The 18,457-nt window shown below is 42.7% G+C and overlaps 1 protein-coding gene across 2 annotated transcripts in view; it reads right to left on the bottom strand.

The window, feature by feature from the left end:
* Positions 1-60: 60 nt before the first annotated feature.
* NSUN6 (NOP2/Sun RNA methyltransferase 6) overlaps positions 61-18,457 on the bottom strand; it is a 38,271-nt gene continuing 19,874 nt past the window's right edge. The window contains exons 7-11 of one of the 2 annotated variants that reach the window (XM_084782578.1): positions 16,750-16,869; positions 12,961-13,105; positions 6,308-6,456; positions 1,924-2,049; positions 61-318 (exon numbers count right to left, since the gene is read on the bottom strand). In XM_084782578.1, the coding sequence (XP_084638704.1) occupies positions 88-318; positions 1,924-2,049; positions 6,308-6,456; positions 12,961-13,105; positions 16,750-16,869 (771 nt within the window). In that variant the 3' untranslated portion in view covers positions 61-87. Of the gene's footprint in view, positions 319-1,923; positions 2,050-6,297; positions 6,457-12,960; positions 13,106-16,749; positions 16,870-18,457 lie in introns of both variants that reach the window. The other variant, XM_084782579.1, reaches the window with a different exon arrangement.

The raw sequence follows: 18,457 nt of genomic DNA on the forward strand, positions 1-18,457 counted from the left end.
TAGCATCTTCCTGTTTCCTAAGCAACCATGCCATCACTCTGTTCGTTTAACAACACTTGGTGTAAGCAAAAGCACCAGACAGAGTTTTCATTTCCCAGAAACCCCTTCTGTGCTTTTACATTTTAGAAACTTTGCAATAAAGAAGCCTATACAATCCTTGTTGGCCAGCCAGACCATGTCTTCTCTGCTGGCATCTCCGAGGGAATCGGCGTCCCTCTTCTGCAGCGGCACAGCAGATGGGTCAAATCTCTGCAGCTGCTTCAGTTGCTCCAGTGGCAGGCCTGCTCCCACCATGCCTTCTCCTCCTATCTGTGGTTCCTGATGGGAAGAAATGAACAAATATGGCTGAATGTGCTACATTAGTAAGTCGCCTCTATCCGGCTTAATTTTAAGAGACAGACTGGCTGTGTGTGTCCTCTTCCAGAAGCCTAAGTACAAATAAGAATACTTGCTTCTGAGGGATGCACAGCCAATTTGAGGAGCATGGAGAAGCAGTGCTAAGTGGTCATCTGATAAAGGACCTAAATATGTATTTAGGATCCTCCATGAATATTAAGTACCATGGCATTACGAAAGGCCTGAGTGTTATGATTACATGCTTGGAGACTTAAAATGCAGCTCTAACATATTTCTGCTATATGATCTAAGCCAGCAGCTTTGCCTCACTCCATTTATAAAACTGGTATAATATGCAGGTACCTTATGCCAAGTAAAGGCAACTAACTGTTGGGCCTGGTGTAACGTGGATAAATGAATAGTCAGTCCTCTCATTCTCTAATAATGAAAGGAGCCAGCCCCTGAGACATCTAAAATGCCTTTAACTACACTAACTCTGATGGAAGTTTTCTTATTTAGCACTCATTAGGAGAACACATATTAGAAAAGGATATAAATCATGGCTACATTAACTAGGTTTTAAGGAACCTAAAAGAATCCAGTGATTTTTGAAAACTATGTGCCGGAAGTCTAGTGGTGAAGATCCATAAATGCCAACAAGTCACCATCCCCCAGACAAGGGTTTGAACACTGGTGCAGAAGAAACTGCTGTCAGGAAAACCCAATCACGTCTGGCAGTGAGGGAGTCTCCCATCACTTCTTCAGAAAGACTCCATGTGAATTCTGAAGTCTTGCTTTCATTAGCATGTAGCTATGTTACCCTTTTGGGCAGGAACCATTTTTAGGTTGGTTTTAATCTTCATGTTCTGACTGCCTGTTAGAGTTGTGCAGGAAGCCACACAGACAGGTGCTCAGTGTCCCCAAATGTTAGCCTCTCTGTAGACATAAAGATCTCAAAACTGAATCAGTTTTAATACATATCCAAGCAAAAAGTCAGGCTAATGCACACTGAAACAAACTGCAAATGGCTTTAAAAATATGCTAAGTGTGAAGGGAGACACTCCTGAGCTGCAGCTTGCCCCTGTGGCTGGTCTTCTGATACCCTGGAGGCCACTGTTGTACAGTGTGTCTGATGTAGCAGGAGGTAAAAATGCTCATTCTTCTCTAAATCAGAAAACTGTAGGACTAGGAAGGAAGTGAAGTCTTGCAGAGAACCTGGTTTGATTCTCAGCATGTACATACGTGTCTCACAACTACCTGTACTCCACATACAAGGGATTAGATGCCTCTTCTAATCTATGTGGACAACAGGAGTGCACGTATGTGTGTGGGTATTTTGCTCACAGATATGTAAGTCTAACCAAAAAGGCCAAAAAGAAAGCCACTCTCTAGAAATGTAGTGTTAATGGCAGGAAGTGGAATAAAGTAGGAAGATACTCAAGTCCTGTTCAGCGCAATGCAGAGAGAGGGGACGCTTTCTCATCTCCACGGCCAGTCTGAACACACCAACACGCTAACAGCCTGCGTGTGCCAGTGTACTTCCCACTCTGAGATTTATCTGATGACTGGAAATGTCAGTGCTCTCACCTGGGACTGCAGCTGAAGGCAGGGGAATGTTCTGAGGGCCCAGGCAACTTGCTCTTCGTTTTCTGCCAGAGTTATTGTGCATGTGCTGTAAACCAGCACTCCCCCTGGCTTCAGCAGCTGAATGGCCTAAAGAAAGCAATGATCAGACTGTACATGCCGTAAGACCGAATAAACACCCCAAAGGAACTGAGACAGTGGCACATGGTGCCTAGCAAGCATTGGGTGGAAATAAAATGCTGTCCTGTGTGCTATGGCCTCCTCCTGTAGTTAGAGCACAATGTGCTCACTGCAGAGTGCGTGCAGCCTTCCCTGAGAGCTTCAGAGAACACAGACTCAGCCCTCACGCACGACCTTCACTTGTCTCCCTTTCCATGCTCTTTATGCTCAATGTTACAAACACGGTTGTAGGGGAGACCTCCTTCTGAGCCCATATACATGTATTCAGTTGTCTTGTCAACATCCTGGAATCTCAGCTAATGTGTCCCCAGATGTATACTCACCATCCTCTGACACCCACTTGCAAAGCCTTCCTAGGCTTACCAGGGCTCCAGCACTGACCCTCAGAGCACCATTTATGGCTGCACTCCTCCACCTTCCCCATCCACCAGCTAACCCTACTGGCCCTCCTTTCCATATAAAATAGAGAGATGGCTCATGGAGAAAAGTGTTTACTGATCTTGCAGAAGACCAGGGCTCCAATACAAGCACCCATTCGGTGGTTCACAACTGCCTATAACTTCAGCTCCAGGTGAGCTGATACCCTGACACCTGCTGATGCCTGCACGCACATGGTACACATACATACACTCAGGCACACATGTATACACATTGAATAAATAAATGTGTGTGCATACACACACACACACACACACACACACACACACATACACAATGAGAGTGAGAGTGGGAGGGGGGAGAGAGAGAGACTGGAACAGCGAGAGAGGAGTGTGCCAGTTTTTGGTTACTGCACTCAACATCCACTGCCAGCATTCCTGCTCAGGCCTCTTTACCTGGATTATACAACACTTAACCACGCCCTCCTACAAGCCAGTCTTCACACACCAGTCTGAGCAATGCTTTTCAACTTGCTGCTTCCCAGCTTCAGAAGCAAAGTCCTGAAAGAGCTTTCAAGGCTCTACACACAGGCGTTCCTGTCGTACTGACCTCCTATTCTGCCCGTCCTGCTCTTCTGCACTGGCAACACTGGCCTGCTGTTCCTGCAACAGCCAAAGTCACTGCTACTTGCAGATCCTTGCACCAGATTAGAAAATGTTCTTTATATTGTTTGTTCCTTTGTGATGTTCCACCCACTGTTGCTTCCAGGTCCCCTTTTCTAAAATGCTCTTCTTCGTCCTAATGGGCCTCACAGCACTCCTTCCTTTCTATAGTTTACTAAGCAGCATTAATGGCACATGCTACAGAAGCTGCCGCTAAGAAAAGAGGCTCTTAGAGAATGCCATGGATTGTCCTCTTCCTTAGTTATGGTCTAGACAGAGCTTTAGGTATTTGATGAGCATCAGAATATGTGCTGCCATGTTACAATACATTTCTCCCAAATATCTTAAGTTTTATCTTCTCTGTCTTTTTAGACAGGCTCTCATATAGTCGAGGCTGGCCTCAAATTATCCATCTACCAGAAGATGACTCTAAACTTACGGCCCTCTGCCTCTATCTGCAGAATGCTAGGACCCTATGTATGCTGTCTCAGTCAGCTTATGTGCTGCTGCAATCTAACCCAGTGCTTCATGCATGAGAGGAGTAACGGTTAATGCTGTCATCTGGACAGGATATGCATCCCTGAGGAGACAGGCCTCTGGGCATGCCGGTGACAGACTGTCTATATTAGGCTAACTGGGGTGGGAAGAGCCACCTTCAGTACGGGAGCACTATCCCACAGGCTGAGGTCTGAACAGGTGAGAAGCAGCAGCTGAGGTGAGCACTGGCATCTACTGCTCTTAGCCCCTCTACTGATGCAATGTGACCAATATCTCAAGCTCCTGCTGCACGACTTCCTCCCCGTGATGGACTGAGAACTGGAAACCAAAATAAACAGTCTCTCTGGTAAGCTGCCTTGTCAGGCATTTTGTCGCAGCAACAAGAAGGAACTCACACGTTAGGCCAGCACTCCACCAACTGGGTTACATGCCTAAGGTTGATGTTTCCAACCTCACAGATTTTCTATGACTTCTTTTTGGATTTTATAGAATGTATTTTGATCATATTTAGTTCTTCTCTTTACTTTTCCTTAATCCACCACCCTCTTCTCTACCCAGCCAACTGGTTTTGAGGGTTTTTTGTTTTGTTTTGTTTTTGTTTTTTTTGGGGGGGGGGAACAAACTCATAATCTTGTTTAAAATTTTAATAAAAATCTTTCCAAAAATCAAAATTCATACTTCTCCCTTAATTAAAGAAATGTGAATGTTGTGACTTTGTTCCAGGTGCTATGCTAAAAGACTTTAACATGAATTTTCTCAAAGAATGCTTACCAATCATGATTTCCAATGAGGTATTCCTAATAGCAAACACTGTACTCCCCACCAGTTGAAAAAAAAAATCAATGTACCTAAAGCCACTAATGTAGATGAGTCATGGCTCAAATAAAGATAACTAGGAGCCTAAAGTTCACATTCTCAGTGTTTAGCCATGACGCAGGACACACCTGCTCTCTAAGCTCCCCCTCAATGGGGACCGTCTAGCCATGACGCAGGACACACCTGCTCTCTAAGCTTCCCCTTAATGGTGAACCTCTAGCCATGACACAGGACACACCTGCTCTCTAAGCTCGCTCTTACAGCCAGCCCTCTGCACTGAAGCCATCCATCTACTCTCAGTATCCTTTCTGAATTTCTATTTCACTATGACCTAAAAACAACAACAGAAGGAGAAAACAATAAAGAAGTAAATTAGTTTTATCCTCAGGCCAAAGTGGATTTTGTCTGGAAAGAGTCCTTTGTGCCACTTGGTTCTTTCATGCCGAAGGCTTGTTCTTTGATGACTATTCTGAAAACTAAATAATACACAACCAGTGCTCTGTTTGTGTATGAAAGGAGGCAGCAAGAGAGAAGGAGCAGAAATGGACTCAGAGGCAACCTAACAGACTAATTATAGCATACTAATTGTTGCTGTAGTCTATGTATTTGCACTGTGGCAAAGGGGAAAATAATGAATTCATCTCTCATCAAAAGAGCATTATATTGGTCTGGAAGGATGGCTCTGCAGTTAACAGTGCTCACTGCTCTTGCAGGGGACGCAGGCTCAGGTCACTGCACCCACAGGCAACTCAGCTCACCAGTTAAAGAGGCCTCTTTCTGGCTTACTCAGATCCCTGCATGCAGGTGGTGCATAAACAGACAAAAATATACTTGTACATAATTTTACAAATAGAAAATTTGAAATTAAAATAAAATATGAGTACCCCATGCTTTGAAATGTATTAAGTTTAACAAAACTGACAAGAATCCTCAAATATTCTATCTGTAATATACTAGATCAATTAAATTTTCAGTTGTTGTAATCCTTAAACATTCTGGACATTATCATGCCTACTTTTAACAATGTGTTACCCTATATTAGACTTATGACTTATAATCAGATAACTAAAATAAGCCAGGAACAGTAAAGAACAATTTCTTTATATTCTTTACGTCAATTATCAACTATGCATGAATTAGTTAGTGAACTGTGTTTTTGGTTTTGGTTTTATTTTCACTTGAGGGGTAGAATGTTTACAATTAACAACATGTGTCAATGAAAAGGAGGCTACTGGCTGTGTATCTCAAAGGACGAGTCATCGTAAAGGAAAGGTCCCTATGTTTAAAGCTGTACCTAGTGTGATGATGTACACAAGTCATCACAGCATCTGTGAAGCTGAGGGAAGAGTCTTGAGAGCTTGAGTCCAGCTTAGGATATCCAGCAAGAGTGCATCTTGAAAAATTAAGACCACAGAAAACACCAGGTAATCTCAATCTCTTCCTTATTTGTAGTGAAAATAGGTAGTACAAAATGTTACCTGAACAATCCGGTGGCATTGCGTTCATATGCAAGTACCCCAGCTGGGTCTCTGTAGCTATGAAACCACACCCACCCTTCTCTCTACATACTCCCTTTGTTTTACTTTCTAGAACAAATTTCCTAGGAATTTGCCTCATCTAATTACTTTGTAATTTGGATGCTACAACTTTTTTTTCTTTTGTGTCTGGTTTACTTCACTTAGCAGGAAGTCCCCAAGGGCCATTTATATTATAGCATGTACCGAATTTTACTCCTTCAGGCTGAAGAAATATTTCATGTGGCCAGAACAAACCCGACGTGTCCACCGTTTGGCCATAGTGAATGCTGCTGCTGCACAACAGCCCTGGTAGACCAAACACTGACCATCACATACCACACTCATGAGCTTTCGCTGTAGTGGCGGATAAGATGTCACTTCCTTCAGAGTCCAAGTACAAGCCATGTTTGGCCTCTGTCCCATCCCACTGCAGGGTGCATCAAGGAGAATTCGGTCAAAAGATTCTGGCAAGAATGGAGGTGCCCCTATAAAAGAGAATTATAAACATTATCTGTTATCTCATCTATGACATATTGGTCAAGAATAGAATAGTATTGAGATATAATAATGAGAAATGATCATCATAATCCAAGATAGTAAATAAACAGACATCATTTCTCCCTCTGAACTTGTATAGGCTAAGCATGACTTATATTTCATATACTTTTGACTTTGTAGTTGGAGATAAGTTTTGTTAGTATAACACAAACCACACCAAAACAAACCAGACCTCCACCTCTCCGTGTTAGAATCTATACCACCCGGAGCCAGTACCTGGTCCTAATTCCAGTCATCAAGGAGATTACTCGCTTGGTAACACCCCTGCAGGCAGCTCCCTAAGAGTCAAGAGTCTGTCAAACATGCTGGTTCTAGCTGCAGTTCTTTCATCTCCTGGTTTTACAGCAATGTGTGTGGCTACTGTCCACTACAATCCATTAGCCCCCTGGATTTAGTAGTCTATCCAGTTTCCCTCATGTGCTTATGAGTAATTTCTGATGTATTTGGTGCTACAGGAGAAAGCCATGAAACTGGTCCAATTAGCCATTATCCATTTAACCCACCTCCATCTAGAACCTTTTCCCCCCCTACTTCATCTACTGTCTTGGTATAAATACCTTTCAAAGAAATCTTTGTTTTGACGCATGCTGGTAACCCTCCCCACCCAGCAGCATGTACCCACTTCCCCAAAAGCCTCACCAAAATGGCTTTTTATTTCATTGACTAATTGTGTTTTTCCTTTAAACAGGTACATCCTTTGTGTAGCTTTTTGCTACTGAAACCATTGCCTTTCTTACTGAACAGAACAGTTCTCGTATGTAAAAGATAGGAATCTTTCCCATAATATTCTATGAAGATTTCCCACAATCTATTTTCTTAGCTTTAGTTCTTTAACCTGCACATATAAATATCATTCTTTCACGTGATCTCCAGTGTGGAGTCATACTAACATGGTGCAAATGACCATCATACTGTCTGTCATGCTGCCTGCTGGCTGCAAGAACCACCCACCAAGAAGCAGCGCGGAAGCGATGTGACAGGGTGCGGAGAGGAAAGGCAACAGGAGTGGAGAGCAGCCTTCCTCCTCCTCACCACACCGTGTCACACCTTCACAGCCCTTTTTACCTCTGCACCAGCGAGTTCCAGCCTTTCCTGTAAATAACACATTAGAGTAGCCATAGCCCCCAATGGGTGGTATTTCAGGTGCAGGTCTCGGAAGGGCCTGCTCTGTGTGCAGGCACCTGCAGCAGCTAAGCAGGGACCCTCCCAGCAGCTGGCAGTTCTAGGCCACCACACAGCTCTCCTGCTGCTTTTCAGCCTGCAGGTGTGTGTAAGCCTTGTGTCTCTTACCACTTATTTCTATAACAAATAGACTCTTACTGACTTAAATTCATACTAAATTAGCTACTGAAATACGTTGTCACTCGGGGAGGGAGAGGCAGGCGGATCTCTATGGCTGTCTAGGACAGCCAAGGCTACATCAAGAAACCCTATCTTGAAAAACAACAAAACAAGAAAAGAAAAATAAATACTTTGTACATTTTGTTTTTTACTCTATGACCATATGATTTATACGAGTTCATCTGAAACACAACTATCAACAATTGCCTAAAATATAAAAAAAAGAAAGAAAACTTCTGTGTAACCTAGACTATGATCCTGAAGCTCCATATTTTCAGAGTCTTTCACTGTAACCAATGACAGGTAGTAATTCAGACTGGCTCACACGTTATAGGGCACAACTACACCTAATACCCTGTTAAGGGTTAGTGGCAATGTCTTGTCTCACCATTCCTCATAAAGTGTGTGATGGCTGCTAGTCTGTGCCAATTTGACTGACTTAAGAAAGCCATGGGCATTAGTAAATACACCTGTGGGTATGTTTGTGAAAATATTTCCAGAGAAGATCTGATCAGGGCCCTGATCTGAAACACTGATTAATTCCTAATGTTGGGAGGTGGTGGAAGACAAGAGGCAGGGCATGTTGGAGGACACTAGAAGAATGTTTTTGGAGGCGACAGCTTGCCTTAGATGGAATCCCCTTTCGCTCTGGTTCCTGGTTGCCACAACGACTGTTCTGCTGTACCTCTCTTCCTCTACAGACTGAAACCCTTGAGCCAAATGAAATCTTTACTTCTTCAAGTTGTTTCTGTAGACACTGTGTTACACCAATAAACATGAACTGAAGACACCACACTTAATCAATGGTATAGATACATATACCAACATTAAAGATTAAGATCACAAAAGTGATTACCAAATGCACTTGCTGCATGTGAAATTTCTCTTATTAAAACCAGACAGGAATACAAATTTCTACAGTATACTGGAAGAATACGCATGCTCTATTTACCCGAAGCTTTTCCTGACTTTAAAACACTAGAGAAAGCACTAGGAGATGGAAACACCATCACACATTGTCAAGGACTGGTAGAATAATAAGGTCAAAATGGCTGCAGTCTGCAAAGCCAAAACCACAGGTTCAACAATATCACCATCAGATTTCCAATGGCATTCCTCACAGAAAAATGAAATCCTAAGCTTCATACAGAAGCCAAAAGACCCGGAATAATCAAAGCAACCCTAGGCCAAAAGGCCAATGGTAGTAACACCCAGCTTCAGAACACACCACAAAGTTATGAAAACAGAAGCGCATGACACTGGGACACAGACCACAAGACCAAAGGAATAGAGCACAAGTCTTAAACCCACACAGCTGTGGTCACCTCGTGTTTGTCAAAGGTGTAAAATGGAAGACAGACTCTCCAAAAAATGGAGCTGAAAAATACAATGAACAGAAAGAGAGAATTCATTGAGTAGAAGAAAAATAATTTCTATCCAAAGAGGGATTATTTGAAAATATCTAGTCAGAAGGAAAAAAGAACAAAACAAAAGTAAGATTCTCAGAGGGCATAAAGGAAAATAGGAAGCTCAAATGCCTGAGACAATGGGGCATCTCATTTATACCACCACAATAATTTGTTCTGGGGTGCACAATATAGAAATATATAAATTATGCAATAAAATCAAAATAAAATGGGCAAATAAGAAAAAAAATCGGGCTTTTAATGAAAAATTCAGTCATGATCATGTTCAAATGGCCTATGATGGATATGTTTGACAGTAAAGTTGGTAGGTTAGGTTACTAAAACCGAATGTGGATAAACAGGAAATTAAAAACATAGCACAATAGAAACACAGCTAATTACAAAAGAAGACAGCAACACAGGAGGCAAATACATCTGTCTGTACATCACTAAGGAAATAAGGGACAAATGGCTCAAGCAAGTCTTTGCCACTCAGTTATTTACTAGAATAAAATGGATTGAATACTTCAGACAAAAGACAGAGTAAGTATACTAAAGAACAAACAAAACCCAACTATTCATGGCTGTAATGGCTCACTTAAAAAACACACCTCAGAGCTGGGAGCGATGATGCACACCTGTAACCCCAGCACTCAGGAGGGAGAGGTAGGCAGATCTCTGTGAGTTCAAGGCCAGCCTGGTCTACAAAGCAAGTCCAGGACAGCCAAGGCTACACAGAGAAACCCTGTCTGAGAGAGGGAGGATGGGGGACAGAGACACATCCCAAGAGATGTCAGTAAGGGTATGTCTGTACAATGGATAGAACACTCTCCACAGTAGAGTGGAGAGTGGGATATGACTTTCTCACATACTCTGGTGCCTCACCTTTGACCATGTCCCCTGGACGGGGAGACCTGGTGGCAATCAGAGGAAGGACAGCAAGTTACCAAGAAGAGACTTGATACCCTATGATCATATAGAGGGGGAGGTAATCCCCCTCAGGAACAGTCATAGGGGAGGGGAATAAGGGGAAATTGGGAGGGAGGGAAGAATGGGAGGATACAAGGGATGGGATAACCATTGAGATGTAACAAGAATAAATTAATAAAGGAGAAAAAAAAAAAAGAAAAAAAAAAGGGTATGTCTGTAGAGGTATTTCCAGAGGCCTTTGACGGAAGAGGGCACCTACCCCAAAACTGGCAGCATTCTTCTACAGGCTGCAGTCCTGGAAAACAAGGAGGACAGAAAAGTGGAAGGCTGAATTCATCTCTCTCCGTTTCCTGACTATGATGCAACGTGACCAGTTCCTCAAGCTCCTGATACAACAGCTGGAGAAGCACTTGAGAGCACACACACTTTCCCTAAGTGATTGGGAGGACATTAACGCAGAGTGCACCATGATGGGGGTCAGTAACACAGAGTGCACCATGATGGGGGGTCAGTAACACAGAGTGCACCATGATGGGGGGTCAGTAACACAGGGTGCACCATGATGGGGGGTCAGTAACACAGGGTGCACCATGATGGGGGTCAGTAACACAGAGTGCACCATGATGGGGGGTCAGTAACACAGGGTGCACCATGATGGGGGGTCAGTAACACAGGGTGCACCATGATGGGGGTCAGTAACACAGGGTGCACCATGATGGGGGTCAGTAACACAGGGTGCACCATGATGGGGGGTCAGTAACACAGGGTGCACCATGATGGGGGGTCAGTAACACAGGGTGCACCATGATGGGGGTCAGTAACACAGGGTGCACCATGATGGGGGTCAGTAACACAGATCACACCATGATGGGGGGTCAGTAACACAGATCACACCATGATGGGGGGTCAGTAACACAGATCACACCATGATGGGGGGTCAGTAACACAGATCACACCATGATGGGGGGTCAGTAACACAGATCACACCATGATGGGGGGTCAGTAAAACAGGGTCCACCATGATGGGGGGGTCAGTAACACAGGGTGCACCATGATGGGGGTCAGTAACACAGATCACACCATGATGGGGGGTCAGTAAAACAGGGTCCACCATGATGGGGGGGTCAGTAACACAGGGTGCACCATGATGGGGGTCAGTAACACAGGGTGCACCATAATGGGGGTCAGTAACACAGGGTCCACCATGATGGGGTGTCAGTAACACAGAGTGCACCATGATGGGGGTCAGTAACACAGGGTGCACCATGATGGGGGGTCAGTAACACAGAGTGCACCATGATGGGGGTCAGTAAAACAGGGTGCACCATGATGGGGGGTCAGTAAAACAGGGTGCACCATGATGGGGGGGTCAGTAAAACAGAGTGCACCATGATGGGGGGTCAGTAACACAGGGTGCACCATGATGGGGGGTCAGTAAAACAGGGTCCACCATGATGGGGGGGTCAGTAACACAGGGTGCACCATGATGGGGGGGTCAGTAACACAGGGTGTACCATGATGGGGGGTCAGTAACACAGGGTGCACCATGATGGGGGGTCAGTAACACAGGGTGCACCATGATGGGAGGTCAGTAAAACAGGGTCCACCATGATGGGGGTCAGTAACACAGAGTGCACCATGATGAGGTGTCAGGGTGCACCATGATGGGATGTCAGTAACACAGAGCACATCATGATGTGGAGTCAGTAAAATAGGGTACACACCTTCACACTGAGGCAAGAAGAACCTTCCCTTAGGTTTCTTTTGCCAGGTGTTTTAACATAGCAACTAATAGATAACCCAGAGGGTGAAAGATTTAGATGGGCAGTAGTTACTCTTTAAAAGAAGGTATGATCAGTAGGTATGTGAAAAAAATGCTCACTACAACTAATGTTCAAGAAAATGCAATGAAAACTGCAAGACATAAAACCTGACCCCTAGGAGGAGTCAGTTATCAAAAGAAAAGAGCAGAAGATAATCTGGTGAAAGCATGCAGGAAGAAAGGACACATGTGTGCCATGTAAGAACATAGATTAAAACAACCACTAGTGTAAATGACATGGTCTTCAAACGACAAATACCAAAAGTGCTGTGTGATGCAGTAATCATGCTTGCTAGTGGGAGTACATGCATGGGAGCTGTTGGCAGAGACAGCTGTACTCCTGTGTTCACTCAACACTATTTACAACAACAATGCTACAGAATCAACTCAAGTAACTCCAACAAGACATGGTATAAAAGGATGCAGTACATGTACACAGGAAATATTATTCAGCCTTGAAAAAAAAATCTGATACAACAGCATGAAAGAATCAAGAAGACTATGTTAAGTGAAAATAAGCCAGGTACCAAGAGACAATTGTATCTGGAAGCTAAAAAGTAGGACAATTAAAAGCAGATAAAGAGACAGTGGTTAACAGGCATTGGCAAGGAAATACAGAGAGATACTGTGAAAAAGTTACAAAGTTCATCTAGACAGGAAGAGTAAGTTTTTGAGACCTAGTACACGATGGGATTCTATACTTAGTAATAATATATATTGCATTTCAAAGCTGTGTCAAGGGCAAATTTTGAGCATCTTGCCATTCAAATGTTAACACATCAACACAGACATTACATTAAACATTACATAAACACTAAGATATTGCTTTAATTACTTTATGCTCACTCCATATTCATACTTGTATAAAGCTCTAATGAGTACATGTAATTATGAGAAGAAAACACAGAATAAGAAAAAGAAATCCAGGTTACCTTCTGTGCCATCAATTGTATCAAGTTTAAGAGCCTTTGTTGCATCGAAGCAAAATGCCCTGATAGACTGAAGCCCTAATAATGAGGCATTCTGCTTTAATTTTTCCACTTTAGTCAATATTTTGTCCAATGCTATTACTTCTCCCTAAAAAGAATGAAAATAAAGTATAAAAATCCAAAGCAGTTATGAAAGTCAGTAATATAAAAGACTAGTATAAGACTGTGGTCTCCTCCTTTCCTCCCCATGCCTGCTGAATTCATTAACCAAATGTACATCAAATTTACACTGGCCGAAGGCTTTCATGGGACATGTCCCTTGGGCTAGTATGTAGATATAAGTGAGTATATACCATTTGAATCTTTCTGCTTATGGGTTAACTCACTCATTATGATCATTTCTAGCTCAATCCATTTGTCCACAAATTTTGGAAATTCCTTGTTTTAAATAGCTGAGTAGTATTCCATAGTGTATATGTACCACAGTTTCTTTATCCATTCTTCTACTGAGGGACACTTAGGCTGTTTCCATGTTCTGGCTATTATGAATAAGGCTGCTATGAACATGGTTGAGCAAATTTTCTTGTTATCTGGGACACAGGGGAGGACATCCTATTGAGACTCTAGATGAGAAAAGCATGGGAGAATAGCAAAATAGAAGGATCCACAGGGTCTTAGAAACCTACAAGTAGAACATTATGAAAGGCAGATTTGGGCCCAGGGGTCCCGCTCAAACTATGGCACCAGCCAAGGACAATACAGGCGGTAAACTTTAAACCCAGATCTAGCCAGTGGACAGAACATTCTCCACAGTTGAGTGGAGAGTGGGGTCTGACTTTCACACTTACTCTGGTGCCTCATATTTGACCATGTCTCCTGGAGGGGGAGACCTGGTGGCACTCAAAGGAAGGATAGCAGGTTACCAAGAAGAGACTTGATACCTTATGAGCATATACAGGGGGAGGTAATCCCCCTCAGGAACAGTCATGGGGAGGGGAATAAGGGGAAAATGGGAGGGAGGGAAGAATGGGAGGATAGAAGGAATGGGATAACCATTGAGATGTAACAAGAATAAATTAATAAAAAATTTAAAAAAAAATTTACACTGGCCGAGAGGTATCGCTTAATTGTAGAGGGTTTCCTAGCAGCACAAGGTCCTGGAGTCAGTTCCTAGCTTTGAAGATTTAATTTCTTAAATATCTTTTCTTCCTTTAAACAAAAACATCCCTAGCTACCTTTAATTTACAGAAATCAAAACTGAAAAGAACTGTTTGTGTATTTTCAAGAAACTTAGAAACATTCTTGAAGGTAAACATAATACCACCCATCTCGAGTAACGGCTCACCTACGGAAAAGCAAGAGCTTCCACTATGAAACATCCAGCTTCATGGCGTTACATACAAACGAGTATCTGTAAAACTGATCCTCTCCCCATCTGAACAGTTTCAAGTAACCTAAATGAGGATGTCAGGAGCTCAATCCTTTGTGCATCATAGCAAAATGCTTTGGGAAAGGTATAAAGTCAAATGCTGCTAAAGGACACATAACCATGGCCAAAATGCAAGTTCAAGTTCCTTTATCCAGATAAGAACCTGCTGGACAAGCATCTGGAATTCCTGGAATATAAATAAAGCATTCCCGGCACCTCAACCCCAGCCAAGTGTACACCTACCATGGGAACCCACTCCCCAGAAACTATATAGCCTTTGCTCACCCCAATAAAGTTGAGCTGTCTCACTGAAGCTGGTCCTGAAATGTTATTCCACCATCCTCATGGCTATCTAAGCCCTCCCCCACCCCCACCCCCGCCCCCGCCCCCGTTCCCCTCACCCTTGTGGACTTCCCCAACCCAGGGCAGGAGAAGGAGGGAGGGTCACAGGGCACCAGAGCCTTCAGACCAGCTCAATGCCTCAGCTCACCAAAAGTTTAGTTTTATGCCACCAAGGCTTTGCATTTTTAAACAGCATCATAAAATCATAGAAAATGAATTTACTTATAAATATTCGCTGTCTTTGGAAAGACTTGTTTTACTACATCTAGGAAGTACAACTTCCTAAGTGTACTTGCCTATCTTGTATGAAGGCCCTGGTTTCAATCCCCAACACTGCACCCACCCCAAGCAAACTACTTTTAACAAATACAACCAACATATTATAAACTGCAGGCAGATCATCACCTTTTCATAGCATATTAGTAATCATGTTTAAGTTCTAAGCAAACTGAGAAGGTGTGCACATTAAACACTCCATAAATTAACTCTGACCTGCCAGGTGTCATCATGCTTTGCCCTCCAAGTGCTTCATGTACAGGCTACACCCTTTAATCGTCTTAGGGTCTGCAACACGTAAGTCGCTCCCTTCTACACATCCTTAACTTTATATGCACCATGCTTCCCTGTTGCGTATTTACAGGCAGTTCTCTGTCAAGTTCTCACCCACATCCCCCACACAGTTAAAAAGCATAAGATCACATCAATTAATCTCACTACATTCATGGCCACTTAGTAAACACTGGGTGTGTCCACATCTCATTATTGGACTCAATTTCCTAGACTGATATTTGAGCCCTAAAAATTCTTTCTCTCCCCATCCTCTTTGCATATGTTCAGTTTGCTTCTTATTTTAGTGAGAAAATGGAAACGAGAATGCCCAGTGCAGCGTGTGTTCCAGCTCACCAGCAGTTACATCCACGTGTGACCTTCGTTCTCATTTCCAGGGTAAACTGTTTCATGCTACAACTTAAGGCCACATGCACATCCATTTCCAGTCCGTCTCTCCTAGTCAGTCATTATTCTCTCTCCCTGGTGTAATCAATTTCTCACTGACCGTAAATATCCTCACTAGCACACAAACACCATAAAAAGTATCCACACTCCTCAAATGCTACATCACTGCACTGTCCATCCTCTGCATATTAAAGCAAGCATTTAGTTTTATAAAGCTTGAAACAAAAAAGATGGTACCAAAGCTCTGTTTCTTCAATTGAAGAAAATGATTACAACACTAATGAGTTTTGAACACAGATAAAACCAGGCCAGATAAAAGAGAGCTCTTTGGAACAGTCATACATACAGAGTAAAATGCAGTAAAATTTGGGTCAAAGTTATCTAGGATGAGACTTACTTACATTTGTGATAATGAGACATTATCAGGACTATATTCTTTTCTAGATACACAAGTGAACATTCACATGGATGTTTACATGTTTATTGATACAAAGTGTGTAGGCATATAGACCATACATGTGATGGCAACAGTGATAACATTCTCTGAAATTAATTTTTAGTGGCAGTCTATAGCCTAGTAGTTCATTTAAACTTTAAATCTCAAATTAAGAACAAGAAAAAGCAAGGCCCGGTGGCACACGCCTGTGATCCCAGCAGAGGCAGGCAGATCTCTGTGAGTTCGAGGCCAGCTTGTTCTACAAAATGAGTCCAGGACAGCCAAGGCTATTACACAGAGAAACCTTGCCTCAAAAAACAAAAAACAAACAAACAAAAACAAAGAACAAAACAAAACAAAAAATCCCCAACCAAACCAAAAACAAAACAAAACAAAAAGCAAGAGCACATCTCTCATATACTTCGGCTTAATAATGTTATAAGGGAACAAGTCTACACGTGTATTAGCAACTGGGAACTACTTGAGACTGTGCTCGTAAATAACTGCCAACTCAACTGAACGCGGTAAGCGGCCCCACTGAGGAGTCGCTCGGGCACACACCCTTGCCTCCTAGGTTCCCTTCAACGGCATGGCAGCTACCTAGAGGAACCTGCCATGAGGGCATTCTCACCTGGTCCTGCATCAGTGCTGCAATGTGTGTAGTTTTTCCTCCAGGTGCTGCACACAAATCTAGAATCTTCTCACCAGGTTGAGGATTCAGAACATGAGCTACAACAGCAGATGGCAAATTCTGTTAAGAAAAGAAAAAAGGTCTTGACAACATAGCCTCTCAACTCAGTAAACAAACAGAACATAACACGTTCACATTTACTGTTAAATGAGGGACACAGACTTAGAAGATTGGTTCTTTCAAAGAAAGATAAGGGAAGAGGCATCAAAAAGAATAAGACCACAAATTCCCTAGAGGTTTTCCTATTAAAGACCACCTTCAGCATCAACTGGGGAAACTGAGGTGGGGTGCCACAGTGGCTGGCTGGTAACCCTGCAGATTTTCTGTGAGGGTAACCTTCCAGGCCAAAACTGATTATTACTGGCAATGGTTTCCACTGATGGTGGCAAACGGGATTAGAGCTGATGGCTTCTAGTGGGGGCTCTCCACTGATAGTGGCAAAGCGTCTAAAACAAAAAGGGAAAGGAAAGAAGAGAAACACACACACACACACACACACACGCACGCACGCACGCACGCACACACACACACACACACATGCACACACACACCTTGGTGGATGGAACAAACTATGAAAGCTGAGTTCCAACCTAACCTGCTATTGTATATATGCACAAATATACATTTGGTGGGTAGTATAAACTCCAAAAAGCAAGTTTCAGCAACCTTATAATTTCTCCCACAGTTTATAGATCCCAGCGAGATTTTGTACTTTCAAGCGGTACAAATTTCACAGTGTAGTTACATTCTTTCTTTAAGTGAATGATTACAGTGAGTCTACCTAAGAAACACATGTTTCTCAGTACCTTCACATGACCCAATGTTTTACATACTATGGGTGAGAAACAAACATGAATAACAAGTTATTTCCAAGAACCCACAAACATTTGTACCTAAGCAGCTTGTTATATATTAATAGAGTATAAGCAAGCAAAGCAATTTCTCAGTCAGCTTTTCTTTACTGGCAGGCTGAAATTTGTGGTTACAAAGAAAGAAACAATTATCTTAAAAAGTAATCTTGTAAAAATCACAAATCTAAACTTCTATATAAAAAAAAGTCAGTTATTTCTATTTTAAATCTTAAAGTGTTCACCTACTCATTAACAATTTCCATTAAATCGTATCAGGAAGCTAAAGGCAAAAATAAGTATAAGAAAGTAGTCATCATCAAGTCCAGCTTCAGTGAGTCAAGTCAGCCAGTGCTAATTGAGGTATTGTTTTGCTCACCAACCTCAAAATCTGTACTTTTTCTTAACTTCAAATTGTTCCCTAAGATTTCTGCATCAGAGGCAATAACAAAAACACCATTACCTAACTTTGTTAATCAATCTATTTTTCCAAATTTTTTCTAAGGGTCACTGTTAGCAATATACATCTGCAGGTTCTTTTCAAGGGCGGTGGTTGAATCATTAATCTGCTCTAGTAGCAATGCCTGAAAGAGATCAGCATTGGTACTTGAGTGCCAATGATACTGCCCAGTGAGGGGCTGGAGGCCCTTTTATAGTACTCACACAGTTCACATATTAGGAGGATTATGAGCACCGTAAGGGTAACGAGCAGAGCTATGCTCCATGACAGTATGAAGTCCTCAGGACTTGTAGCTCTAAGGTTATGCCTTGTCGAGACACGGCTAACCAGTGGGCCGCAG

This window comes from Acomys minous (genome assembly GCF_964271855.1).
Source record: "Acomys minous genome assembly, chromosome: 5".
Taxonomy (NCBI): domain Eukaryota; kingdom Metazoa; phylum Chordata; class Mammalia; order Rodentia; family Muridae; genus Acomys; species Acomys minous.